Source organism: Gavia stellata, chromosome 8 (genome assembly GCF_030936135.1).
Source record: "Gavia stellata isolate bGavSte3 chromosome 8, bGavSte3.hap2, whole genome shotgun sequence".
Classification (NCBI taxonomy): Eukaryota; Metazoa; Chordata; class Aves; order Gaviiformes; family Gaviidae; genus Gavia; species Gavia stellata.
In genome coordinates, this window is record NC_082601.1 from 41,690,279 (window position 1) to 41,716,516 (window position 26,238).

The 26,238-nt window shown below is 41.8% G+C and overlaps 1 protein-coding gene across 1 annotated transcript in view; it reads left to right on the forward strand.

The window, feature by feature from the left end:
* The window catches only part of IQCA1 (IQ motif containing with AAA domain 1), a 108,728-nt gene that overhangs the window by 52,032 nt on the left and 30,458 nt on the right, over nucleotides 1–26,238 (forward strand). Inside the window, exons 8-12 of the mRNA XM_059820797.1 lie at nucleotides 7,496–7,621; nucleotides 12,346–12,421; nucleotides 18,410–18,516; nucleotides 18,730–18,825; nucleotides 25,765–25,826. Coding sequence (XP_059676780.1) covers nucleotides 7,496–7,621; nucleotides 12,346–12,421; nucleotides 18,410–18,516; nucleotides 18,730–18,825; nucleotides 25,765–25,826 — 467 coding nt within the window. The remainder of the gene's footprint in view (nucleotides 1–7,495; nucleotides 7,622–12,345; nucleotides 12,422–18,409; nucleotides 18,517–18,729; nucleotides 18,826–25,764; nucleotides 25,827–26,238) is intronic.

Genomic DNA, 26,238 nt, shown 5'->3' on the forward strand with positions numbered 1-26,238 from the left:
AACGGGTTTAGGGAAGGAATCTCCACAAAACATGTCTGCACGTAATTTTTCATAACAATGGCCTCTAGCACTCCAGTAACATGATTGTTGAAGAGCTTTTTTGCTGCAAGTGAAAAGATTGTTTTCTTCCAAGGTAAACCACAAAACTCACGTACCAAAATTTATTCCCTTTCAGGACGTGCAGCCACTTAGCGATGGCGGAAGGTGTTCAGGCGTGCACATTACACATAAGATAAAGGTCTGAGGGAGCTAAGAGGAAGGAGCTCAGCTACAGAGTTGCTCTCCTGTTGCAAAATCCGTGTAGTTAGACTGGTGCTGGCTATTAGGAGAAATACATATTAAACAGTTTAAAGAGCCTTGGTTTAAAAATAGGCATGGAAAGCTACCCCAGAGGCTGAAATTGGTTCCAGTGCATTCGCATTCAGTATCAGCACAGTCTAGCAATAATTAATTTAGTTTAAGCAGAGAAGGGTTTCTTATGCAGGTAGGTCTAAGCCTTGATTTACTGCCAAGGATCTTCCTATAAGCAGGCTCGAACAATGGGCACATTCAAGGGAAGGCAGTATCTTAGTTTATCTTATGTATTCTTGTAGTGAACTCAGATGGTTTTCCTTGTAAAATCCCTCTTCTGACTTCTCTAGCTAATAGGAGTGGCTGATAATCTCATCCCCTGATCATCTGGGTGTCACATAGGGAAAGTGATTAATGCCAGTTGAAGCAGTGAAGGCCAGTGGTTGTCACTCAGAGCCAGTTCTACCCTCCACAATGATCTGAGCAGGATGAAGAGCCTGTTGAGAGAATTTATAAACAGGAAGCCCTGCACACAGGAGCGGAATTGGGCCCCCGAGTGCACCAGGCGTGGTGGCTACTAGTGGGCTAGGAAAACTAAACTGTCAAGGACTGACCTCTGTGGTCCTTAAACCTCCCCTGTTGAGACAGACTGTTGTGTTCATTCGCTGCCTGCATCTGATGCAAGAGGTCAGCTACAAACAGCTCTCTGTGCCTCACTAAAACTGAGCTCAGGACATACTCCTGGTTTTAGCCAAGTTCAGAGTACGCTAAGGTCAACCCCACCGGCCTCTGTACCTAAGCCACTCTGTTGTTCAGTTCCAGACAGGGTGAAGGAGACCCGTCGGTTAAGTTTTCAGCTTCTAAAGTAGAAACACATGCCAAAGTCAAGAAGGCTTTGTTGGCTGCTCTGAGCCACCCAGCAAGTATGGCTTATTGCTGGAGAAGCCTTCAGGGGACTTTAAGCTAATTAGACCTGCTACCAACAAGGATAAACACCCTTCAGAAAGAAAACGTTATAAGAATCTATACTGAGCAAAACTGGATATGGTAATAGATTCTGGAGAAATATATTCCACCTGTCCTACTCCCAGCTTTGAATTCCCACCTTCAGCTATTTTGCTGTCTTTCCTGGGCATCTGCTTTCTCTTTGCAGAAAAAAAATATATATAAAAAGGAAGCCAAAAACCTAGAGAGATTGTTTTACTACCTGTTTTTCCCTGCATTTAAAAAAACCTGTAGGAAAAAAACGCAGCTATTTTCCCAACAAATTTTCACTAGCAGTTATCTGATTTCCAAATATTTTGGGGCCTGTTTTTTCTCCCTTTTTAGCCAGCACACCCAAAAGCAGAATGTACGTCACGTAACCTCAACAGATATCTGGACCGCAGCTGGCAAAAGAAAGTTCAGTACGTTCGTGATTTTACCTGAATGTCAGACAAGTAAAACATCTTTTGTTTGACTGAGTCAGCTGCATATTAAAAATCCCTAAACGCAACTGGTTTTGTTCCACACTGGTCTACTGGGCAACATAGTAAATGAAATCCTGGCCCCGTTGAAGTTAATGGGGGTTTTGCCCTTGACTTCAGGGGAGACAAGATTTCGCCTCTTGTATGTATTAGCTTCTGTGAATGGGTTGGTTAGTCCCAAGTTAAACTCCATGAAAAGTCAGGACTGAACTGTATTTAAAAAGCAAGCATTTTATAAGACTTAGGTAAAGACACTTTGGGGAAAATAAAATACAAATTAATCACTTCACGAACCATTGCTGCATTATTATACATTCTATATTTCTTTATCCTTTGACAACTCTGACCTTACTTGACTTTGTAATGTAGCTGGCCTTCTGCACAAACTGCTTTCATGACATTTTCCAAATACCTTTCAAAAGGATATGCCAAAGAGATCCCGATGCAAAGTACTTGGTGGTTTAGTCAGAAAAACATGTACTGTCTCTTGACTGAAAAGCAGCTTTTCTCTACTTCACATACTCTTCAAGAGAAATTTAAGATTCTGAGACATCAGTGTAATCTCCCTGCGTCTGTTCCAGATGTCTATCCCTAATGGTTTTTTATGTTTTGCTCCAAAGATAATCATCAAATGTGACAATTTTTAGCTTTGCCCTTATACTACTGCCAACAAAATTACGATCTCTTCCTGTAGTTCATTAAGTCTCATCACCATGAAAATAAGCCAAGAGAGCTGCCATTTAGCAGGCACATTCCCCCCTCTCCCAACTCCCCCTCATTTCCAATATTAAATAACTTATCAGAAAAAAGACACTTACTTACCCAGATTTTGGTTGTGCCTTCAATTGCTGCATGGAGAACAGAGTCATTTCCACGTTACTGTAATCGCAGTATCTGATCCAGCAGCATCTAGAGAAGGGGTGAGAAAAGAAGTACGTGTTAGCTGCTCTGCAAACATACGCTCCTGATCCTCCCTTGGCACTCCGTGCAATACTATGCTGCTAATTAGTATTCATTATTACCAACAGCTAAAGATCCCCATGAATCCCAGTAATCAGTTTGATCATGAATGGCAGTACAAGAGATCCCCAGTAGTTAGTTCATACTTAATTAATATCCCTGACTATTTCCCAGGTAAGGACAGTAAAATGCAATCAAGTACTGCAATATTCACATGCACGCCCCCATGCATAATATCTTACTCACTTTTACCAAATGAATAGACCACAAATCGCTTTAAGGCATCAGAGAAGGATTCAAGAGGCTATGTAGAGCTGTACTTTCTAGTATTCAGCATTTTGCAAATACGCTTTTATCTTGACAGCAAATACACCAACTGTATTTTTCAGTAGTAGAAGTAGATGCTTACAGTTATATTCACCTTTATTTCCTCTGTTCCACACTGTTCTGGATGCTCCTTTTAGAAATTAGTAGGCTGGATTTTCGCAACTGCTAAACGCACAGTGCCATCAGCTGGAGCTGGGCACCTCAAAGCCTTAAAATGTTCTGATTATTTCAAGTTAACCACGCAAGAGGATGAAGCGGTACTCGGTCTCTGTTAAGCTACACAACGGGCAGATGTGTTCACCTCCAGATGACTATTCACTGCAGCGAAGCCATTCACCGGGTAGGCTCCTAGTCCAGCAGCTCTCCGCTGCCTATGGACATGATCTCTGTTGGCTGAAGTCAGCAGTCTAGGTTGTATGCCTAAAGCCAGGCAGTATCAACAACCCCTTTTCACCTCTACCACCCACCTTCCCTAAAAAACAACCCTACACCGAGCAAAGCTAACAGATTTTTCATAAACACATTCAGTGGAGACTAACATTTTGAAGTGCTTGCCAGGAAACTAACACAAGCGAGTGAGTTTAGCCGGTGAGTTAAACTACGTTTGGATGACGTCTGCCAGATGGAAAAAAGACTAGAGCATATATCAATCACAGGCTGAAAAGCGTGACTATTAAAGCCCGCTGTAAGTTTTGCAAGATCCCGTAAAGCTATGAAATCCCACCCAACGTTTTGAATTCATTCCTGCAAGAAACAGATCACTGGGGATGTTTTTAACAGCTTAAGCTTTGCTTGTAGGTGCACACCCAAAAGTAAATGCTCAGAAATGCCCTGCCAGGAGAACACTACATTATTAAAAGCTACACAAATGGATTTGCCTGTGAGAGGGAACAAATCCAGAACACCAGCCCTCAGCTAGCTCAATGGGACAGAGTCCCAGGCCCACCATGATGAAAATAACATCTCCTCCAACTGTCAAAAATTAATATCGCCTTACAGAAACAATCAGCCTATAGAAACAGTGGTAATTAAACATCCTCAAGCTAGGGGAGCAGGATAAGGGGAAGCACGTTTACAGCATACTGCATGTTAACGTACAATCACAGAACAGAATGAATCACAGAACGGTTGAGGTTGGAAGGGACCTCTTGAGATCATCTGGTCCAACCCCCTGCTCAAGCAGGGTCACCTGGAGCCGGTTGCCCAGACTGCCTCCGGACAGCTTTTGAGCATCTCCAAGGATGGAAACTTCACAACCCATATTGCGAAGTGATTCAAGCGATGCAAACGGGCAGTCTGGTGTTTGACATGCTACCCTGGGACACGGGGATCTCTTCCCATCTCAAACAGTCCTGTTTTATTGAAGAAACTTTTTTTTTTGTCTTAGATTTCAAAATAGTTTCTTCCTGTAGAGTACTCAAAGAGAGCACATTTTCTCTCCAGGAACACTAGCCTACGTGCGTATAAAGTATTTCTGTTCAAAATGGTTTTAAAGCCAGAATCCGCCGCAGCTGGAGATCCAGAATTCCCAAACTCGATCTATCCCTGCATTTCTTTTATGCCCACAACACTAATAAAGACAAGAAGTTCAAGTAAGGTCTTCTTCCAAGGGATGAAGGAAAGGCTTATTCTTGAAGAAGAAAATTTACCTCAAGCATCAGCTTGCCTGAGCCAACACCAAGCTTTCTACAGCTGAGAAACATAGAACGTGAGTCTTACTGACAGCTGGGGGGTTTCATATGCTTGGCTCATAAACCAGCATCAGGCGTTTCCATTCATAGGCTGCACTCCGGTTTAGTGCCCCTCTTTCTCCCAGAGAAGGGGATTTGCACTGCAAGAGTTTGGAAACACACTTGAACTGGTGTACGAATAGAAAAGTTAGTTTGACTTTTGTGTGATGTCTGTTTGGAGGAAAATGTCTTTTCAGCCTCAGAAAAAAACATTACCGGAGAAGAGTCATCACTAGCATGACAGGAGTCCTACAGCAAGACTAGAGAAAAAAAAAAAAGGAGACTAAAATTCATCTGTTCTTACTGATGTGCATTCTCTTCCCCAATATTAAGAGTTTTTTAAGTGCTTTCAGCATCATTTCAAAAGGAGGCAACCTAGCAAAGAAAAGGGCAGTCTAAAATAATTTAGGAAGACATCTGCTTTTACTTCCACTATGAAGTTTTCTTCAGGGGAAAAAAAAAATGTATTATAACATGGGTGAATTGCTTAGTATCTCAAACTAACCTTTGCTTGCCCTTCCCTTTCTTTCCTCTTCTTTTGTCAGATTCTTTAGGCACCCTCTTGTAGCTGAAGGGGAAATTGTTCTGCATAGAAGAGTACAAACCATTCAAGGTTAGATATACAGCCAGCTTCACCCCAGCTCCCAGTCCTCTGCAATTACGGAGCTGCTTAGAGCAGAGGTGAAAGCAGAGCTGGAGAAGCTGCACTGAAGGAGTATGGAGAAGGTGCATCTGACACGGAAGAAGAAAAATTGTATTTGCACTGTCATTCTCTTTTGGGAAGCAAAGAGCTACTTCAGAAAAGTCAGGCTCTGCACGCAGACAGCATTGCCAGCTGCATGGCTTTGGAGCATTTCACCAAAACTCCTTGGCATCTCAGACTACCTATATGTTGCCAAGGCATCCAGGAGAGAAACTGTACAGGTGTTATTTGGGTGCGCGCAACCTCTGCCTGCAGCCACTGTGCGTGTTTCTAGATGTGGCTTCCGGTGTTAGTGTACATTTTGCTCAGTGCTAACTGCAAGCACCATTTTTCCATTCCCTATACGAGCAGTTAGTTCAAGACTTAGCACCGTAGCTTGTGCTACGGTTCTGAAAATAGTAAAACAAGCATTTTTCTTGCCACCTTACCAAACAGATGAAGGCAAGACAGAAGAATACGGACAGTTCAACAATTCCGTCAATTATAGCAGGCTCATGAGAACAGAAACTCTACATAACCCCTTTCAGTATCATTCATCTGTATAAAAACATGAAAGTAAATCATTCCGATCAGAGTCTGGATATACTTAAAATATCGCTGGTAGAACTCAGAAGCACCGCTTAAAATTGAAACCTTTTGTCGATCGCATGTGTGCTTACAGGTATCCTGCTGGATAAAGCCACCCCTGAGATGCTGGGAAGGGTTACGGTTACCCCTTGGTAGGCAGTCAGAGGAGGCGGAGGTGGCGAGGTTGGATTGCTGGCAGGGTACTAGCGCTACAGTAAAAGGATACACTTTGAGTAGCTCTGTTGGTTTTGGATACAACAGGCCTGCTGGGACACTAAAAACCCATTTTGAACTCCAGTCAATCTGTTAATCTATCCCAGGGAATGAAATGCTTCACTGCTTATCACCCGCAAGATATGACTGAACGGTGCTTGGGGTTTAAATTACCATATTTAATTAAATGTAAGATACTGAAATGCTTGGGGAAATCTACTAATGAAATTTCACTGGCTGCAAAGTATAGCCCTTGTCCCCCCCCCTTCCACTGTCCAATCTTCAATGCATTAAAAGGCATTCTTTAGTAATCAAATATTTCTCCTGTTGCAGGAAACATGGCTTACCATTGAAAATTTTTTATTTTTCTACTCTTTCATGGTACTGCCAATATTAATGGTCCATTAATAAACTTCAATGGCCGCAGATTTTCTGATTTACACTCAGCAGTAAATGATCTTAGAATTCCTCTCAGGGACAAGAGAACACAGTGAAAGGTGCCTGGGAACAAGAGAATGGTAGAAAAAAAGCAAATTTCACCCTCTGCCTTTTTCAGATAATAAAGTATAAATGGCCAGGAACTAAACTTACGGAAATTGATGTAGCTGTACCCAGTTATCAGCTGCTACTAGCTTGCAGGGATAAAGATGCTGGGCTATCCGTGTATATCTGTCAGAGGTTGTCACAATATCTCTATCCAATCTCCCTCACCCGCTAGAACAATCTCAGTCTTTAGCCACATATTGAAATTAGACATGCCTCAGGGCAATCTCTCAAAATCCATCTCTATAAAATCAATCTGCCTTAGAAACACTAGGACAAATTCATAACCTGAGTCCAAGTCCAGAGGGACCTTTAAGTCGTATGTCATTAGAATATCGTGCTTCTGGGTGGTTTCAGGAATTGATCTTACTCCATAAAAGCCCTCGTGGTTCAGGACATAGAAATCTCCTCTTTCCCAATGATATATTGGGAGAGTTAGCACCTACGCTGAAGTCTGCAGGTGGGAGTGCCCCCAGCATAAATTAAAAGGATTTCTCTGTAATGGTCAGCCCCTCCAGAGTTCATAGAGGGCTATCAAAGCAATGTATTGGATATCATGTTTCCCCAATATTGGCAAGCCCAAAGCAAGGGAGGAAAAATACACACTGTTTCATAACTCCTACAGCACATGTCTGACACACCTTGCACATGAAAATATTTGACCAACTCTTCACATTCCTTTCTGTCTCTTTCAGGTTGCTGCAGAACTGGCTGCCAAAAAGGAGATGGCTTTGCAGAAAAAAGCCCAAAAGGGGAAAAAAGAAAAAGAAGAAGGGAAGGACAAAATGAAAGGAAAAAACCCACAGAGAGCTGGAAAGAAAGTCAGTCTTCCTGCAGTAAAAACAGTTTATGAAAACAGAGCCAAAGTCCAGCTTATTCAGCCATGTGTGGGCAGAGGCTATTAATTTACATTAGAGCTGTCACCGAGGCTTGAGGCTTCGGTTCAGAAGACAGAGGAACTGGCTGAGGCCAGTCCCTCTCAGCCTTTCAATTACCTTGATGATTCTGGGGAACTGAATTTTAGCTCTCGTATTTTAGGAATGGCCATTCGCATGGCCGTGACTTAGCTCGGTGCAAAGAGCTGATGTAGGTGCACACTGCCAGAGACATAGACGAGGGGAAAAATACACTTTATGGCTTCTGACATTGTTGCCGAGACAGTGTGCGCACACTTTCCAAAGCACTGTTGCTTTTTTTTTTGGTGCAGATGATAAAATGGTGCCCAGCTATCTCACCAAGCATTTCCACTTTTCGTATTGGGTACAGAGAAGTTAGTTACCACCACCCCTTCACGCAAGAACTAGGGAACGAGAACCTTAGTCTCAGTCGGATACCTGCATCAGAGCTTACATGCATTTCAAACTAATTTATAGGTAGAGTTCCCTATAGGCCAGCTGCGTCTTTTGTACTGCAAGCCAATATTTTGTAAGCCTGTAAATTGCAGTCATGCATTTTCAGGCCACATTCTTAGGGTATGAACTCTTTTTCGCTTCAAGTCACAGTGGACACCGCTTAATGTACGATATACTCCCCGAAATCTTTGATATACTAAGGGCTGGTTTCACAGAAGGTATGCTTCCAAATTATTTCAGAAGCAACTTCACTGAGGAAAACACCTGTGAAACAGACCAAAGGGCGTCTTCAAAAGCAAGCTATGCAACAGAAATTGTAGGCTTTTGCTGAAGCAGCAAAAAAAACTTCATAGTATAAACAAAGTTGAAACAATATATTTTTTTTAATAAGGGTCATTAATCTCTCACCAAGTATGTGGAGGAGAAGGGTGAGTTTTCGAGGGCAAAGCTTACTCTTCACCGCAAGTTTTACACAAATTAATTTTAAGTCCTAACCCTAGAATAACCATATAACAAAAAAGATGCTTTTCTTGGACAACATCCATTAATCTGGCCAAAGCTCTCATAACAGCTAGCCAGGAACCTAAACTACATGAACTTAGGAAGCATCAGTCTATCTAGTTGCGAGGTAGATACCTAGTGTTAACTTGTAATTTAGATAGTGTTTTCAACCAGCAAAGATGCTATTTGGGTCATACAAAACAAAGTTTGGGTTTCTTGGGGTGTTTTTTCTCCTTTCTAAATGAAGATGCACAGCAGGCTGAGGCTGAAGGAGCAGCATACATAAACGTGTTTCGCAAGCTCTTTAAGCCTGATCTTGCATTGCCGACTTGGAAGGGTAGTGGTTGTGCCTGTGCAAAGAGGAAATTTTTTAAGTTCTGGTCACACATGTCTTCAGGCAGTTGTTTGCCATCAGGGTGACGCTATCACGGGGTGCACTGTCACAGCACAGCAAAGGCATAATGCTGCAAGCAGTGGAAGGTGATTACTGGTGCCACCTCACTGTATCTTAGTGGCAGAGCAGAGCCAACCTGGGGGAGCGACACGGGAGAAAGTGTAATGCCTGCAGACCTAAGCCAAATAATACCGATACCCAGTTGTTAGTTGTCCACATGACTTCTGGCGACTTGTACTAGTGCCGAGTTCAGCTCTGTGGGACCGCTTTATGGTGTAACCCCTTAAATCAGCACATACACTGCAGAACTCGACAGGAAAGTTCAGATAGAAGTACACGTACAAAGGCAATAGCTTAGAAAAGCTTTCAAAATTAGAGACTTTAAACACCATTGTCTTTCACAGTCATGGAACCCTGTAGCATCTCAGACAGACCAGTTCCCGTGGGGAACGTTCACGAGGGTGTCCTCTAATGGCTTTGCCCTTGTCCTCGCTCCTGCCCAACTCAGCCGGCCCAGAACAAAACCCTGTGACGCCTCTGGGCTCGCACAGGCGATGCAAAAGGCTGTTCCAGACACTTCAGTCTGAGTCAAAGTGAAACATTAATGTTCAGGCACGCCGAAAATGCCAAACCCAGCCCAAACTTCCGAAACTGGATAGCAGCTCACTCATCTGCTTAAAAACCTGACTTTCACGGGATAAGTTTGATTCCTTGTTGGTTTTGCACATTTCACTAGGTAAGGACCAACAATACCAAAAATTAACCTCAATCCCTTCACAGCCTCTGCAAGGTTGTTTTGCAATGGGATGAAAGTACCAATATAGAGCTCTGGGGCTTTATAACTTGATGTCGTTCTCATCTCTTCAGCCATCACAAGTCCCGGCAAGTAAAATTCTGAGCCATTACATCAGGTTCTCTATGGTTCATTGAGAAAGAACAAAGGGAACATTCTCTCCAAGGTTATAATACTGACAGGGGAAAAAAAAAAAATAGTATTAAGACCAGTTGAGAAGTATTTGGAAGAGCTCTAACAGCAGGACTCTTATTAAAATAAGTATAGGCTATAAGTCATAGTGATGCAGGCAGAAGAAAGCCCTGCTTTTAACTTCAGTTCTTAAAGAAAACAAGAGTTTGATCCCAGAAGGAAATTTAAATATTTCTGAAAAGCCTGATAGCAATCTTTAAAAAGGCGTATTTGATATCAAAGTAACTTTGTTTTCTTTTCTCTGTAAGGTGCTGATTTGATTTCCCATTGGGTGCCTAAGAAAAAAAAAATACATACATTTATATATATATAAAACTTCAGCACCATAGGATCCCTCTTTTCAATATCAGAACACCTGTTAGACCAGTCTGGGCTGCTTCACCCAGTAACGTCCTGCAACCCGCCTGCCTCACCGAACACGAACAAGGCTGCGCACCCCTAGATTTCACCCAGAAACGTTTAAGAGCGAGACACATTTTGTCCTTAGCGAAACCCATTAGCAAAATCTCCATAGCAAAAGCGCACAATGGAGTTGATTCAACATTTTTCCTGCTCTTGGGGAAGAATCACCTAGTGTGGGCAAGGCTTTGGAGAGCTTCGGAAGTACATTCAAACTGTTATTTCCATATCCCTGCTTAGATTGAAATGTATATTGTTGGTTCAAGGTGCCGTAGCACACTAAGCACAGAGCAAGCATGGAATCAATCAACCGAACGTAGAAAAATACGTCAACTGACTTCAAAGGAAAAGAAGTTCTTTATATTACATTGACTCTTACGCTGTTAGTAGAAGCAAGAGGGAATACAGCGTTCTGCAACTCTCCTTTAGACACACAGTGGTTTTGATTAAAATCAATGAAACTGACAAAACAATATTATTTACATCAGTGTATAAAATCATTTAAGCTAGTAATTAAAATGATTTATTGGCTTATTTGTAGCAATAAAAGAAACGTTAATGTGTCCTATGCTATTAAGAGGCTAAAAATGAATAGCCCATTTTTAGGCTGTTCTGGGGTGGGGTTTTTCTGGCTTTTTTTTAAATAGCTAGCAATTATCAGTATTTCCTCTTAGTACATCATGATTTAATCATTTTCTATAAAATGCCATGGGAGAATGTTAAAAGGAATGTATTGCGTCGACTGCAAAAGATCCAAGGATGACTCTCAAAATGCCACGCCCTAGAAAAATTTGAGAATACGTGAGAGTAATCAGGAATTTGAGCTCTGGGTGTCAAATCCTCCAATTCTTGTTTATACTTTACCCAAACAGTTCTTGATGTTTAGTCAAGAAACTCCTGAATCTCTTCCAAATGTGTCTATAGAGCTTAGGGTAGAAGTGATAAATGTACTTAGGTTTCGTGTGTCCTTCTGGCCCCAAACTTTAACTACTGTAATAACACTTTAATTAAAAACAGATACTCAATAATTCACATGACCTGGCCGCAACAGTATCTGCTGATAGCAGGTATGCAATGGCACCTAATTGCGGGGGCATATTTAGGGTTTTAGTTTCATATTAATTATTCCAGGAGCTGCACTTTATATCTTATCAATAACCAGTGGGTTATAGACTGCACACTGGTTAGCAAAGCCCAATAAAACTTGTGTTTTCTCGCATAAATCCACATTCACCACCTCCCCAAACAATGATCTAATTTCCCACTGATAACTATTAGCTTATAACACTTTGAGGATTTACAACTGAACACAACATGAAGAAGCTTTCATAACTTTCTGACAAATTTTTCTGTCAGAAATACTGGTTCAATGAAATCAAACTATTTCAGGAACCTGTCAATGTCGTTTACTTTAGACAGGAAAACATCAAAATCTTTTGATAAAGTTGAAGCAAAATATTTTGTTTTGCAAGGTACACCAGGATCACTATTTTTCTTTCTGATTACAGATCAAAATGAGGTTTCAACAGTTTTGAATTACCCATAAGTTGGGAATTCCTTTTCGGGGGGGAGGGAGCAGCCCTACAATAAGAGTAACTGAAAAAATAGCAAGGTAATTTCACTTACATGTTCCAAGTCTTCTACCTACATTACATGTTCAAACAAGCCTAAATTTAATTCCTGTGACCTCAGTAGGTCAACCGATGAACAGACACCCCCTCTTTTCACTCAAGGGGATAAAACCTCCTTATAGCCTGCTAGGAAGGTTTTTGTTGATGAGACAACATCATCTTATTCCTCACATTAAAACAAATCTTTAAAAACCCAATTAAAATTATGATATTTTTTCATACTTTCAAAGTTTCTACATATTAATATTCTGACTTTTCTTTTCACCCCACCCCCCCAATCTAGGAAGAAGAGGAGGACTGGAAAATGGCTCCCAGTAATTTCCTTTCAATAATGGAAGAAGGCAACAGTCAATACAAAGGTCAGTGGAAAAAGATAACAATTATAGCTGGAATATTCTTCTAATTCAGCTTAACCTGAATGTCATTCCTAGAAGGTCAAACAGCGCAGCTGCCCAAACTATGGAACATTATAGAAATGAGGACATTAGGTAAAAACAGTATTTAGGGAGTCTCTCAGGTCTTCGTAGGAGTCTCTCAAAATCAAGATAATCCTACAGGAAGGTACATTCCTATATGAGTGAGAGTGACTGAACTAGAACCAAAGGGCTTTGATGTACATGCAGGGGCTTTCTTGGCTTTTGAGGGCAACAAAAATGACATCCGAATAACAAATAATTCAAAAGCACTATACTGTAGATGAGGCTTCAGCATCGATGTTTTCATATTCCTGTAATTCTTTATCCTGTCTTCCTCTCATTCATGGAAAACATCCACGGATTCATTCACCTATACAGTCTACAGCTAATCAAATTATTTTTTATTACATGTTTTAATAGGACAATCATCTTTTCAAAGCAAGGGCATGAGAAATGCTGCTGGTCTATGAATATACTTGCTTCATTGAAAGTCTGTGCAACTTAGACAACTCAAACTAATAGCTAGGAGACTGGCTGTTTTTTTTTTACTTTGAGAAAGCATCCAAAAGTAGGGGTTTTCAAATTTAAAAAATGGTTTTCACAGAAGGACATCTTACTCTTTTCCATATCTCTTCTATCCTCTCCTCTACACTCAATGCCTTTGTCTATCTCTTAAACACTTGCCTTCACCGTGCACTCTCGATATACAAATGAGTTAGCAATGACTTGTGCTGGGCCTGGAAGTGAGCACAGAAGTCATGCACTTGTCTAAAATGGAAAGGAGCACCTGGCCCATGAACTATAAGTGAACAGCACAATAGGACTCGAGAGGTCAGGCAAGCCCAATTGAAGTCCTTCGTTGCAAAAGTGTGCCTGATCAAAGCTTCCAGGGGTTCTTTTTGCTGTATTTCATGCAGATTCTCTTCTCAAACCATTATTAAAAATCTATTTTCTGCTCCCCCCTCTGCAGAGTTAGTGGTTTGCTAAAATTCCTCATACGAAAGATATCCATTATTCCCTCCTGTTGACAAATTACTGGCATCAAGTTTTCTGCCCAGTTTGGGTTGGCTAGAGAGACAGAAGCATACTTACTTGCTAAATATACATCACCACAGTTTTGCCCGACCTCTGACTTCTAACAGTTAGGATTTTCTTATGCACTATAAATCATAAGGCAATTTTTTGGCTAAAGAGTTCATCCCAGACTCTAGTCTTGAATGCTACATCAAAACCCCACCGAAGTCAGCAGGAGTTTTAGATAAGGATCAAATTCATCTGTGCTTCTTTCCTTAACTGGCCAAGAACATTACTTGTGCTTTTCTACACGCTCAGGGTAATGTGGCGCTTTGCAATGCAAAACCAGTGATAGCAAGACCAGTGTTTCCCATCCAGCAAGTCCCAGGAGCAATGAAGGAGAAGCATAGAGGCCCAACCGGTTGCGAAGTAGCAAAAAGGCGGCAGGAGGGTTTTGCGTTGCTATGTGGGCTTGGCAATATGCTCATCCGGCACTCCGCTAACGAATAGGTGATATAGTAATCATGCTTTCCACAGGGCTTCTTGGATCCCCTGCTGAGGCTTTGCGGTCAAACAGGTTTCAATACCCTGCTGAACTGCAAATTCACAAACTCCTTGAATTTGTGCAAATAACTCTCCTCTCCAGGTTGTAGAAAACATGTTTGGCTGTAAACCTCAACACAGGGGCTTTAAACAGTGCTTCCCAACATGGCAGTGGGTACCAGCGTTAGGAATAAAACACCACAGAAGTCAACAGGTTAGTTTAATAGGAATAGACTCCCAGATTTCATAACTAGCTCAAGTAATGACAAGTCAGGGGGGTTATGAGAGGATGGGGGACACATTTGTCAGCCAAACTGTATCTGAACACCAGTACTGCCATTCCTAACGAGATACCTGCTTTGAGCTCTGCAAGTCTATAACATTTTGGGGTTACTCATTCTAACTCTGCATGAAGATGAGTGATGAGTTGGGGGTGTAGCATACTGTATATCTCACAAGCCCTCCCAAGGGCAGCTCAGCAGCCTTTTAACTGTCTGTGGAGGCTCTGTTCCTATTCAGGCACCTGAATTGGATGCCTCAAGCCAGTCAGCGCGAGTACCTCCATCTCCCCATTACGCACTGGCAGCACTTGCAGGTACGCTGCAATAATGTGCTCGGGTAGGTCAGGCATGGGCAGCATCCTTTTGTGGTAGATAAAGACTCCAGCCCAGCATTTGGAGTTAAACACGGATGCTCATCTCCAGCCCGTCCCGCCAGAGCTGACAGCTACTCCCTGAGCTCTAAAGGCACATAAGAAGGAACCGTTTTCTGCACAGAGCACAACCAGGAATTCTCAGAGTGGAAAGAGGTCTCTTGCAAGCTTCAAAGAATAGCTGCAGTTCTGTCCTGGGCACAGTAAGAGTCTATAGCTGTGCAGTTAAACTTCAGGTGGGTTGGGGTTTTTTCCCCCTCCTAGGGAACCAAGTCTACTCGACACCATATTTATTTTTAGTAAACAGCTGTTCATTCCTCCATGAAGCACAATCCCCTGCCTCATTCACAAGCACTTAGTGCTTTTTATTGCAGGACACTTTATCACAATACTACCTGGTGGTGGTTCAGAATAATTTTGCTTTCAATCTGGCCATGGATAAGGTTCCTTTTATCAAGGCCTCCAGAATCAAATCTAAACCAACTTCTGACCCAAACAGTGTAAGCAGTTTCTTGTATTTTTAATTTTAGCCTGCTTTCACTTCAGTAGCAGAATTGTTTAGAACAAAAAGACTTTTGAGATTAATCTTTCTCACTGGGAATGTCTTTCTATTCTTATGTAGAAATAGCTCCGTTACCATCACAATTTGCACAGAAGTTCAAATTTATTAGTGCATAAAACTTGAAGACATCGTTGAAGTATAAGCGCTCGATTAAGAAAGGTTTATATCAGATGCCTACAATAGAATCATTTAAAGACCCTTATGAGTGTGTCTGAAGTTTACCTAAATGATAGCTGACCAAACAAACATTTTTGTTTTGTCACACACGCCCTTCTCAACACTTACAATTAAGAAAGTCTTCCCATCCCTGAAACCGATTGCTTTGTTCTTAGGTTACTTAAATATTTCAAAATACGTAGCTCCATTTTCCCAGAGACCTAAGCATTTCGCTTACAGATTTTTCCACCCCATTTTTTTTTTCCTCCTCTATGAAGCTAGAACTACTACCTAAACTTCACTGGAATTCATAAAGACTTTTATTCTTCTAGAACTGTATTTGGCAATTTTGCTAGTTGCTAACTACCTTTGCCAAGCCCTATCTAAACCATTTGACTGGCTCGGTGTTGCAGAGGATATTTGAGTTCAACCCAAATACCCCGTGGCCCAAATTTTAAGGTGTGCTGATACTGTGTATTTTTAACCAAGCATCAAAAGATTCAAATCCTTTTGCCAGCAGGTTGAAAGTAGTCATTTTAAGAATGGCTTCAGATAAATATATTTCAATTATTAGTCACCAGCTGTTCTCAGAAATTCAAGGATAGTGGAATTGCCTACCAGTCTGCAGAGCGAAAACTAACGCTGCCGAGATGGTGATGTTGGCAGTCACGTTAGTGGACTGGGCAGTCTTCTGAGTCCTGAGCTAGAGAGGTATGCGTATAAAATAATCCAAAAGATAAGCATGCACTATTTTAGAAGAAGCTATATAAATTGCACTGCATACACACACGCGCAAAAATAGCTCCCATAGCTGGATCACCCTGTCTGTAACACAATACCAGGCTCTTTTGACCAGCCAGTGAAACCATAACATCCTTAGCCTCCTGACCTTACTTTAAAAATAACTTTGAAACATTTTGTTGATCTATAAAAGAACAACATAGTATCTAACACCTATGAGTTATTGATCTCTTTTCTAAAATTAGGGACCTCTAACCTAGGGGCTAATACAGCACTCTGAATACTCGTTGCCAGGTAATATCAAAGGCAGCTGCCTAAGCTGTGGGGGCTGTTGCTGGTTTTCCTGCGGTGGATATTAACTGCTAATCAATTTACAAAATGACAATAAACAATTATGAAAAAAAAAACAGGATAAAGAAATCTGTGGATCCATCTACGAAAAATAAGTATCTAAAGCCTAGTACTCCTGTGAAAACATAGCACTTGCAACCTGTTGACCCAGTCAGGAGCGTGGTTTAAAATTGACATAACTCCCATTAATATCCCCTTTCCCCAAGGCTGAAATTCCAGGCTGGCAACCCTGTAGGAGGTACCTTTTAACTAGGGCAAATCAGCTTTCTCTCTTGAAATATTACGTGACATTCATCATGCCACCTGATGACTCGCAAGTAATTTAAAGAAATTAGCATCTATACCTTTGAGTTTCTCTCCTCCTTACCAAAAAAGTCCACTGTCCTTCTCCATCTCTACCGTTTTCAGTTACGAAATTAAGACTACTCACCTGCAAAAACTATTCCCTACATGTAAAGCCACAAATACTCTGCACGTAATTGGACTCTGAAAATTCGTAGGGGATGGAAATAGCAGCCGGTATTATATTAACTGGACTAAAACTTGAATGATCTCCTATGGGTACTGTGAAAACCTTCCTGAATTTATAGTGCCTTGGAAATGGCATTGGGTACAGGAAAGAGCACCATGTACAAAACAGATTCATAAAGGAGCCGATGTCTTACAGTGGAAAGCTGTCATTTTAAATCATCTGGAAATTGAATTAGCGAATACTGCTGGAGATTAGCTGTCATTTATAAAGATACTAACAGGGCTTAAAATGCAAGGAAGTGAAATATATTAATTGTCCTCCTTTAAATTAGCTCAAAAAAAAACACGTAGAAAGAAGAGAGGTGTTTCCCTTAAAAAAAGGGTAGCTTTTGCTAATAGCGGAGAATTCGGATAGGCACCGAGCTTGCCAGACTTCCTTTAGTTTTCTTTCTAAAGAGCAAATTGCAGTTTGCCTCAACAAAAATGAAGAGCTGCACCTTGGGATCATTAGCTACTTTATCATAAACAGGCAGGGTTTTTTAATCATCAGTTTGCACAAGCTTGTTTTCTTCCTGGAGTTTGGTCTCCTTATTACTTAGCCTTTGCACAACGCTAAGAAATAACGGTGCTGTATCAGGTGGGCCTTGCTGCTTTTTGGAAAAGACTTCGCCTACCTCTCAATTACTACATCAAGCTTAAAACTCCCCAGACAGAGTTAAAACTCTGCGTGATCGTACATCGCTTGTGGGTTGGATGCAGGTTATTGCTCTGTCAGACTCACTGTCCCCTTACACTCCCATTTCCATGTTCTCCACGCAGGCTTTTATGCCTATTCCAGTGCTCCGGCCCCTTATTTCAGCCTCATATGAGTTACTACAAAGGCTAACTTGCAGCTTTAACTTAGCATTAGGTAACTAAGCAGGAGACACCAAGTAAAGCTTCCCGGTTTAAATTAAACCTCGGTCCCCAAGCCTGCCTTATGCCAGCCAAGAGGCACGCGTAGAGACCACACTCCACAGGACCGGAGTCATCTTTGACTTCTTCATGGTAAAGATTTAAGCACGATGCTGTTAAGCAGAGAGACAAAGAATGCCAACGTCAGGTACAACATGGTTCAGCCAATACTGTACCACCTGCTCTCGAAGAGCGTTCAGCTTTACAACCAGAAAACGACAACCTCCATATCCCATTATCCTCCTGAAATCTGATACCAATTCACAGCCCAAGGCAAAAAAGAAGTTAACCTCAAGATTTGCAGATCCTAACACAACAGGGCTCCAAGCTTGGTAAGGGTCCCTGGAGTCTGCTACTTTCATACAGCCAATAATTTAATAAAAGCTGCCTACAACTACCTATTTTTTGCCTCCAGAAGCAGTTGGAGAAACCAATGGCTTCTGTAACTTTCCCCCCCGCCCTTTTCTTTCTTTCTCTTGGATAACAGCCGTTTGGCAGAACAGAGACGAGGGATGGGATTTTCTCCAGGATCACGACCCAGAGCTAATCAAAGAAGAGAAACGGGAAGAAGTGGAGGAAGAGATCAGAGTGCAGGTGTGCTTACTATTGTAAGAGGACACTAATAATGTGCATTGCCTGTGTATATTTCTCTACAGCTGTAAGAACTGGCCCCGGCATAGACCTTACACCTCCTTCCAGAGTCCCTACGATCTGTTCTTTGCTTTAACGCTTGTTTAGCTGAACATTTGTCTGAGGTGTGGTGGCAGAACAGAAGACTCAAAGATTCCACTGTGTTTGTCTGGATAGGTTGATGAATTAATGCAACAGAAACTGGAAAATCTCAGACTGGCTGTGGATGGAGAGAAGAGTGACAAACAGAAAAAAGGAAGAAAAAGTGAAAAGGTAAGAGCAGCCAGTTCAGAGTAAATGTCAGTTCTCTGCCCAGATACAGTGGTATTCAGTGCAAGCCCTAGTCTCACAGATACCAGTATCAAAATGTCTACTCTAAACATTTTCTGAATCTTAAGTCAGAAGCATTTAAAAAAAAATCTGTTCACCTGTGGCTTTTTTTCAGGGCCTTTTCCTTTAGCTATTATTATTCCTCAACCTTCATAAATATTGCTTAGGACAAGTTGAACTATTCCAGAGATAAATCATTATAAGATAGATCAGATTTTCAAGAGGAATACACACCCACTTGAAATCCTCTGATCCAGTCAAACAGGAAAATCCAAGCAGTCCCTCTCTTTAAGGTGACAGGTTCAGATTAATACAGTCTTCTAAGGAAGGCATGGATCTGGGCGCCAGTAAGTTTTCCAGTTGCTGGCTGTTTGCCTTCCAAATGAGGACTGGTTAACGTGTTTCAAAACTGTACACCAAAAAAAAAATTAACTTTGAATGTCTTGGTGTAACCTTTCATTTCATGGTTTAATGGGCACGGTGGTGTTAGTTGATGGTTGGACTTGATCATCTTACAGGTGTTTTCCAACCTTAGTGATTCTGTGATTTATCTGTAGCAACACATAGATCACATAGAGCCAGGTACACATTGTTTAGCTATGGGACTCCTTACTGTTGAAGGGTTTGGGAGCTCACGATTAAGCCAAGTTTATTTAAGCATATAAAATAGGTTAAATACGTACATTATTTTAACGTGCGTTACCCCCTGAAACACAGCACACATCACGTTCACATCTAGTTTCAGAGCATTACCATATGCAAAATTCCACAGCTTGTCGTTCCCTGAATTCCTTACCCAAGCATTTAAACTATAGATCATGTCAGTGCAAAATAACTCAAAGCTTACAGACCCTACCATTCAATCAGCAGATCCACTTAAAATCCTCAGGGCAAATAGCCAACCCCTAATCTCACGTTGTATTTCATTTCTATAATCCTTTTAGCATGCAAATACTTGCTGTTGCAGTACTTCTGCTCAAATTATCTTTAAAAATGCTCTTTCACCTGACAAAGGTGCAGGGGCAATTTAATAATTCAAGACTGGAGCGACTCTGAAAACCGATCCCAATTGGATTGCTAAATCTGTTTCAAAAATAGGGAGGGCTTAAGACACACAGACAAAATATTGCAACAATCTTTCCAAAGTTGTCATGGGCCGATGCATTTAGGTCATCTGGTCAAAACTGCTTCAAAACGTCACATTGGAATTCTAAAGCTTTATGTTAGGGTTTTTGGGTTTTTCCCTTTAATATAATGTTGGAATGATTTTGGGTGGAGGGACGTTATTTAAATTTTGCTTTCCCAAGTTGTGCCAGTAGCCTGAGAGAATGAGGCGGGGGGAGAGGGGAAAGAAGTACTAATTAAATAATACAAGCTCCCTAAAGATTTTCTCTGAAAAAAAAAATCAGTTCTATTTTAGGGGTGGGGAATGGAAGGAGGTATCCAGTTTTAGTCAAAACACATCTTTCCCTGTGCAAAGCTATTTGAAACGTCCAGTCAGCATTGGCAAAGGCTTTTTCTAATTAGTATTTGCATAAATATCTCAGCCCATAAACCAACACAGTGTGTGCATACCTGTGCACACAGACTTCAGATCTGCTTTACGAAAACCTGGTCTGTACAAGGAAGATAAAATGGTTTGTAAAGTTTTGGAAGCAGCTTATTAATTTGTTACGCAGCAAAACTCCTCTAGTTTTCAAGGCTTGTGTTACCACATCCCAGGTCCCATACATCTGCCCTCTGAACCATACAATGAGAAATAACCATGGGTTTGGATTCTCATTGTAGCCATGAACACGTCTGGAGCACAATGTAAAACTTTTTTTATTTCCTCCCAAAAGGGATATTCCTCAAAAGACAAACATTCTCAAAATGATTCAACATTCTTCAGAAAATACAAACCTTTCTCTGCACTCTATCAATGGGGAATGGGCCCCAAGGGTAATTTCTTTAAGTGAAAAGTGGAGTTTTCTGTCTAGGGTCACTTACCCCAATTCACAACGCCACATTCGGCCATCCCGTCTGTTGTAAGACGGGACTTCTTCTACTTCCTTTGCAGAAGACACCACAATAGAACTAGGGCTTTTTTTATTGTCAGGGAACAGTCACTACCCAGGGGCAGAGGTCCTTTGCCTTTTCAAGTGCACCTTAGGATAAGTAGTTTACAACTCTAAAAAAAGAAATCTGTCAAATCCATATTAAAAAAAAATAAATCTGCCTGACCCACAGGCAATAATTTGAGTTTGAAATCCTGTTTGAAAGTCCCTTTTGTGGGGAATTCAGCAAGGACATTTTGGAATTAGACTCCAAAGGGGAAGCATAAGGAAGCTAATTGCTCCCTCCCAGTCGATGTTTCAGATGGCTCAAGTCTTAAATAAACAAAATTTAACAGCTCCAGGCATACCGGTAGGCCACTCCTTTATTTCCATGTACTGTACTTTCTAGGCTGAACTTTATCACTGACTCCCAAACCTTCAAATACCACTTAATGCTAAAAGCTGACACGCTAACGCTGCCAAGAATTAGTCTTACTGCCCCTGAAGATAAAAAGCCCATTTGCCACCTTTGTGGAAAAATCATCTCGGGTGGCAAGGCTAATTGCTCTTCTCATTACAAATGGGTCTCCAGACCAGTAGGCTGATCTGGAAATACCTAAACTAATTAGATTGCACCTAACATGCAACAAGCCACACTGCTATCATTTGAGGCACAGATCTCATATGCCTGTATCCGTGTTGGAAGCATCTCACCTCACAGACTGGCCCACTATTACTTGTCCTTACGGTCCAGCATTGATAGCATATAGAGCACAAGTGTCCTCCTTCAGAGACACACTGCTGGGCTCCGATTGCTCCAGATAGCTCCTGATCTGATGACTGTCACAGGAGAGGGGGTGAGGATTCAACAGAAACAAAGGAATGTTGTTCAGCTCTGCTGCAAATCGCATTTTTCTTCACCACGCACAGCGGCAGCTTGTCATCTGCCCAGCCATGGTTCAGCAAACTGCGATTGTAAGCACCTGTGTAAAGACAGACTGAGGAAAGATTTGAAGGGAGATTGCCTCCTAGTGAGGGATAGGACATTGATGTCTAGGAGGGCTGGCAAAGAGATGTCAGAAGGTTTAAGTCCCCACCCAGTCTAGAGGAGCCTGTTACAAAGCACCTGAAGTGAAAGAGAAAAGGGCTAGCATTTTCCCAAGTAACTGATTTCTAAAAAGTTGGTGACATCCTCATGCCAGCGCAAACTTTTCTTAGAGAAATGTTGTTCTTCTGAGCCCACCCCTTTCTGCTGACAGCCCAAGCTTCTGATTTGGGTGGCTCAACACAAACCCACCAGCTTTACAAGCGTTTCTTCTAGATGGATACTGTGTACCCAATCATGGTATCCAGCCAGAGGGCTTAGCAGCCAAGGGTGTTTCTGTTGAGGCTCTGCAAATACACAGCTGCAGACCTGGCTTCTTTAAACAGGCTTTGCACCCAACGTAAGAGCCAACAGATCAGGTCTCTGCAGTTACTGACCTGGAAGTTATGTTTGAAAGCTTATCAGACTGCTTTTTATCAAGCCCATTGTGCTGCTTTTCCTGCTCTGCTCCCCTAAGGATTTGCTTCCGATCCAACTGCAGGTAAAGCAACCCATTATAAGTGAACATACCCACACATAATCAAAAGGCATGGCCAGAATTCAGAAAAAAAAAAAAAAAACAGTACGAAGAGACATGGGAACCTAAGTGTGTAAGAATTGCTTCTGAAAGAGGCCTCCCTAGGATCTCAACCCAGCTTTGGTTATCCCTTTTTGATGCAGCCAGGCAGAAGCCAAGAAAACCGCAAGAGGTTAACTATAACAATGGCTGTGACAAGAATATTGACATTAGTCTAAAGACGAGATAAGAGCAAAGGCCAGAAGACAGGCTGGGTCAGAATTGAGGAGAGGCTAGGTGTGAGGACAGCGATTCACAATCCCTGTTGTATTTTCTGTAGCTGATTAAGAGATTAGCACCCACAGCTCTCAGCCAGCTGTGGGGACTGTAACCTCTTCGGATGCTGTAGCTGAATCCAACTGGGATTACAGATCAGAGCCCCTTGGTTAGCAAGGGCTTAATTGTCAGCGGGAACATCTTTGTCTAAGGACTTTTTCAGTACAAGTATCAGAAGCTGCTCTTTATATCTCAGCATCGCCAGAAAAGACTTCTTAAATCCAGAGCAGATGCGCACACGGTGCAAATCTGCACTCGCTCAGCTTCCCATCCAAGCATCACACATGACCCAAGGAATCTACTCAAACACTTCATAGACTGCTACTTATACACTGTCATTTCCCTTAAACCCCAGGAGTACTTTCCTCTCGTTACTTCTCCACGCACTTGGTGGCAGTAGCTGCGGACAGCTGATGGCAGCAGGACTTGTGCCATCACAGCCAAAAGGTGACACAGATCCTGCAGTTCCAACGTGGAGCAGTTCCCTCCACGAGACATTTTTGGCTACCCTCTCCTTGCCGGTGCCAGAGATGCTCTGCTCTGGAATCTGGTCTGAAATCAGGTCCGTGTTTGCTCATGGCAACCTCTGAGCTACTCAAAACATTTTCCTGAGCCCACACAGTAAGACAAGGTACCACACTGAGCACGGAAGACCGTCTTCTGTCATCCGCCAACTAACAGGCAATGCAGTTCACTCCATGCGACTTACCAAAGCAGAAAATAACCGAGTAAACGGATGGCTACACAGAAGCTAGACTGACATTTCAGAGATAGAAACAAGGAGATTTCCATTATAAATGATGAGCATGTTCACATTCATTAAACATTATCATTTTCTAAATAAAAGCAGTTCCCAATAAGACATTTTGGAGGAAAGCCATTGTCTACAGTTCATATTTCCCCTTATCACATCGCAGTGTTTGCCAAATTTCCCATAAATGCTGATGGTAATTAGAAAAACACATTTTTCCCCTGCATAGTTCATTTTTGTTTTGCTCTTGAGTTACTTTATTGGTGAAACTGCCTTGAGGACAACACCAGTTGGCCAATAAATTCAACATATGCTTAGTGTCTTTACATAGGTAGAAATGAGCTTTTCTTCCCAGTCAGACCCCATGATATGCAATTTCTGGCTTGTTGGAAGAAATGTTAAAGAGGCAAAGCTGGAGGAACACCAGAAATAAACCACTGACAGTCTCAATATTTCCTCAGTTGTTAAAACAGCATGGCATATGCTTTGTTCTTCCCATTCCTTTTCTTTAAAAGGAAACCCCACTGGCTCATTCTAACAAGTATTTGCTGCCAGGCTTATTTACATAAAGAAACCTAAGGTGTAGTTCTACAGAAACAGATTTCTTTGCATTATTCTAATCCAAAAACTTAAAAACATCACCTTTTCCCAGTTAGCTTATCCATGTAGTTCTGGGTTTAATTTACATTTTCATCTAGATTTTCTTTGTTGCATTGTAAACAGTAACAGGTGATGGAACCACAGGTTATTTACATTGCGACTGTCCTTGAAAACTTACAATTGATATATTTCTGAACACTGCTGATCCATTCTGGAATAAAAACCCCAGCATTTTCCAGATAATTGGATAGGATTTTTCAACTCAACAACATAGCCTCTAGAGCTCTACAGAAGTATTCGCTCTTAAAAAAAATAAATGACTGTATTCCCAGGAAAGTGAACATAAACTTTTGGAAAGAATAAGCTGTCTTGATCAACTAAGCATTTAAGCATATGCCTAAATTTAGGCCATTGAAGAGGTCCCATGGTGCACAAATGTCGCTGTGTAAATAGTTCCACTGAAAACTTCTGCAAAGCACTTCAGAATTACAAGTATGGACACCAGTGGTGGGCACTAACATGGATTAATGATGCCCTCTCCACTACGAGTTATCCCTAACCAGATTTATGGCTTGTGAGCCATAATTAATGGACAGACTTGGCATTGCTTACTCACATCTTTCTTATTTATGTTTTCCATGGGTTTTTTGCAGTACGTAAAGAAACTAGTCAGACAAGTCATAAAATCTTCCCACAGCGAAAGTGTGGTGAAAATATCAAGAGAAGAGCGGGTCATGTTTTTCTGACCTCTTCAAGCTTCTTCCCCCAGGCATTAGGAAAGAAAGGGCAGAAAGGATATCTGATGGATAAGGAGGCTAGCCAGAGACTCAGGAGGGATGGTTTCAGGTCCTGGTCCAGCTGCAAGCACCCTGCATGACCTCAGGGAAGCTGCTTATATGTTAAAAAAAAAAAACAAAACAGCACACATGAACAGCCTCTGGAGCAACTACTTGGACCCCACACCCTTTTCCTTCCCGCTTCCCTCTTGGGTAAGGGCCATACCCACTCAACCAGAGTCGTGCTCCAAAAAGGAAGGAGAGAAGAGTTTTCTCTTGGGGCAAATGACCCTGGGCTTCATTTTGTATGAAACCTCTACCAGAAGGAGCAGGAGCGATTGCTTTAAAGTACGATGCTCTGGGCACTCACTGGGGAGGTGGCAGATGCAGGTGAGGCATATAGGTTCCCTGAGCAGCTATATTCTAGAAGGAACCAACAGCCACCAGGTTACTTCATGCAGAGTCCAACTCAAGAGCACCAGCCACAGGAGCTGCCCGAGATTCATAGGTTGGACACAGCTCCTCAGAGCCCAGGGTGCTTCTCTGCCGTGCCTTGGTGAGACACTGAATGGGAACATCTCCTGTGCTTTTATAAATGGGGACATGACTTCCTTCCCTCAAGGCATTCAAGGATACGGTTTTTCCCTTTGGGTTCCTTCAGTAACAAGGGCCACATTCAAACACTGAAACATTTGCTATTCTGGCCCTCGCTTTGCTTCAGTGCATTCAAGTTCATATATATATTAATGTCACTAATTCTTGCCTGTTTTTATGGTCCTCAGAAAAAAAAGACAACCATGAGGAAAAAGATACCCGAGATGGAGGAAGATCTAACTCCTGACAGGTAGAGAGGACCTGTTTACCTGAGATTCAGACCACAAGACTGCATCCTCTTTGCATTAGATATGCTATCAACCCTTTTAGTTTTTAATTACACAAGGAACATCTCAACACTGCTATGCTTACCAGCATCCGGAGCCCTACAATACATAAAACCTCTTTATTAACAGCTATAAATATCCATAAAAAGCCTAGATCATTAAAAAACTCTTTTACAAACTTGAAGCACACACACTTTAGCCAAAACCTTTTTTGCATTCCCAGAGAACACTACAACCTTCCCACTGCCCCTCCCCGACCGATGGCTTCGCAGCACCACACATAACAGGGCAACAAACCACTGCTTTAATGCTACACAGCACGGACCTTGTTTTCCCCCCCCGACCTTCAACAACGCATACAAATTAAGACCCCCA